The sequence below is a fragment of the Hippocampus comes genome, unplaced genomic scaffold (assembly GCF_001891065.2).
Source record: "Hippocampus comes isolate QL1 unplaced genomic scaffold, H_comes_QL1_v1.1 C16711300, whole genome shotgun sequence".
In the NCBI taxonomy this organism is placed as follows: Eukaryota; Metazoa; Chordata; class Actinopteri; order Syngnathiformes; family Syngnathidae; genus Hippocampus; species Hippocampus comes.
In genome coordinates this window covers 1-729 of record NW_017837274.1, presented here as the reverse complement: position 1 = coordinate 729, position 729 = coordinate 1, and the positions used below count along the sequence as shown (strand labels likewise).

At 45.7% G+C, this 729-nt stretch overlaps 1 protein-coding gene across 1 annotated transcript; it reads right to left on the bottom strand.

Moving 5' to 3' along the window:
* Positions 1–28: 28 nt before the first annotated feature.
* LOC109508976 (saccharopine dehydrogenase-like oxidoreductase) lies at positions 29–581 on the bottom strand. The gene is made up of 3 exons (XM_019858921.1): positions 449–581; positions 298–378; positions 29–213 (listed from the first exon to the last, which is right to left on the bottom strand). Exons 1-3 carry the CDS (start codon positions 557–559, stop codon positions 79–81), a joined length of 327 nt encoding a protein of 108 aa, XP_019714480.1. The 5' UTR covers positions 560–581; the 3' UTR covers positions 29–78.
* Between the last annotated feature and the right edge of the window lie 148 nt (positions 582–729).

Here is a 729-nt window from a genome sequence, read left to right as displayed (position 1 = left end):
AAGTTACTTGCCTTACTTCTTTTTGCACTCACAAGACTTCTGAGGATCCACTGTACCAATCTTGTCATAAAAACAAGTCTAACCTTTAAAGTGGCTCTGAGTATAGAGAATTCCCAGGTCTGCCGGTATGGAGTCAAAGCCGCAGCTGCCAATTACGTACACCCCTGTGGCCGAGGCCTTCGTGTGGTACTCAAGCTGCATGCGCTCCAGGAACTGCCGAGGCAAAAACATTTTTTAAGGCACAGTAGCATTTTGCGGGTTGCCTCTCAGCATTCACATCATTAGACAAAACTAGACCTGTGGCTCTCCGCAGATGTCAATGTAGTGAGCTCCATTCTCCACGCATGCGGCGACCACCGGCTCGCCATAAAACCTGTACTGGAACAATGAGCAGACAACATGGTTCGTTTTGATTCAATCATGAATGACAGCATCATTCAATACTTACTGGACCAACACAGTTGAGAATAACTATAGCCTGTTGGCACATGTTGGCCAGAGATTCTTTGCTGGATACATCTGCTGCAATGATGTCAATGTCTGTGCTCAACTCGGGCATGGCTGAAAGATAAAGACAACTTCATTCGCAGACATACACACCCATGGCAAAACACTCATTATTTTCAACCCCATATTAACCGATTATTTTTTTAAACTTGAGAGACCCCTCAGGACGAAAAGCGCACTCCACGGTACTTGTGAGGATTAAGCGGATCGGAAAATGGATGG

Bases quoted from the DNA above. Each gene is read 5' to 3' on its own strand.
- LOC109508976 (XM_019858921.1), bottom strand. From the start codon at position 559: ATGCCCGAGTTGAGCACAGACATTGACATCATTGCAGCAGATGTATCC. The intron at 379-448 runs GTAAGTATTGAA...TCATTGTTCCAG, and splicing joins TTCTCAACTGTGTTGGTCCA to TACAGGTTTTATGGCGAGCC. The intron at 214-297 runs GTCTAGTTTTGT...TTGCCTCGGCAG, and splicing joins ACATCTGCGGAGAGCCACAG to TTCCTGGAGCGCATGCAGCT.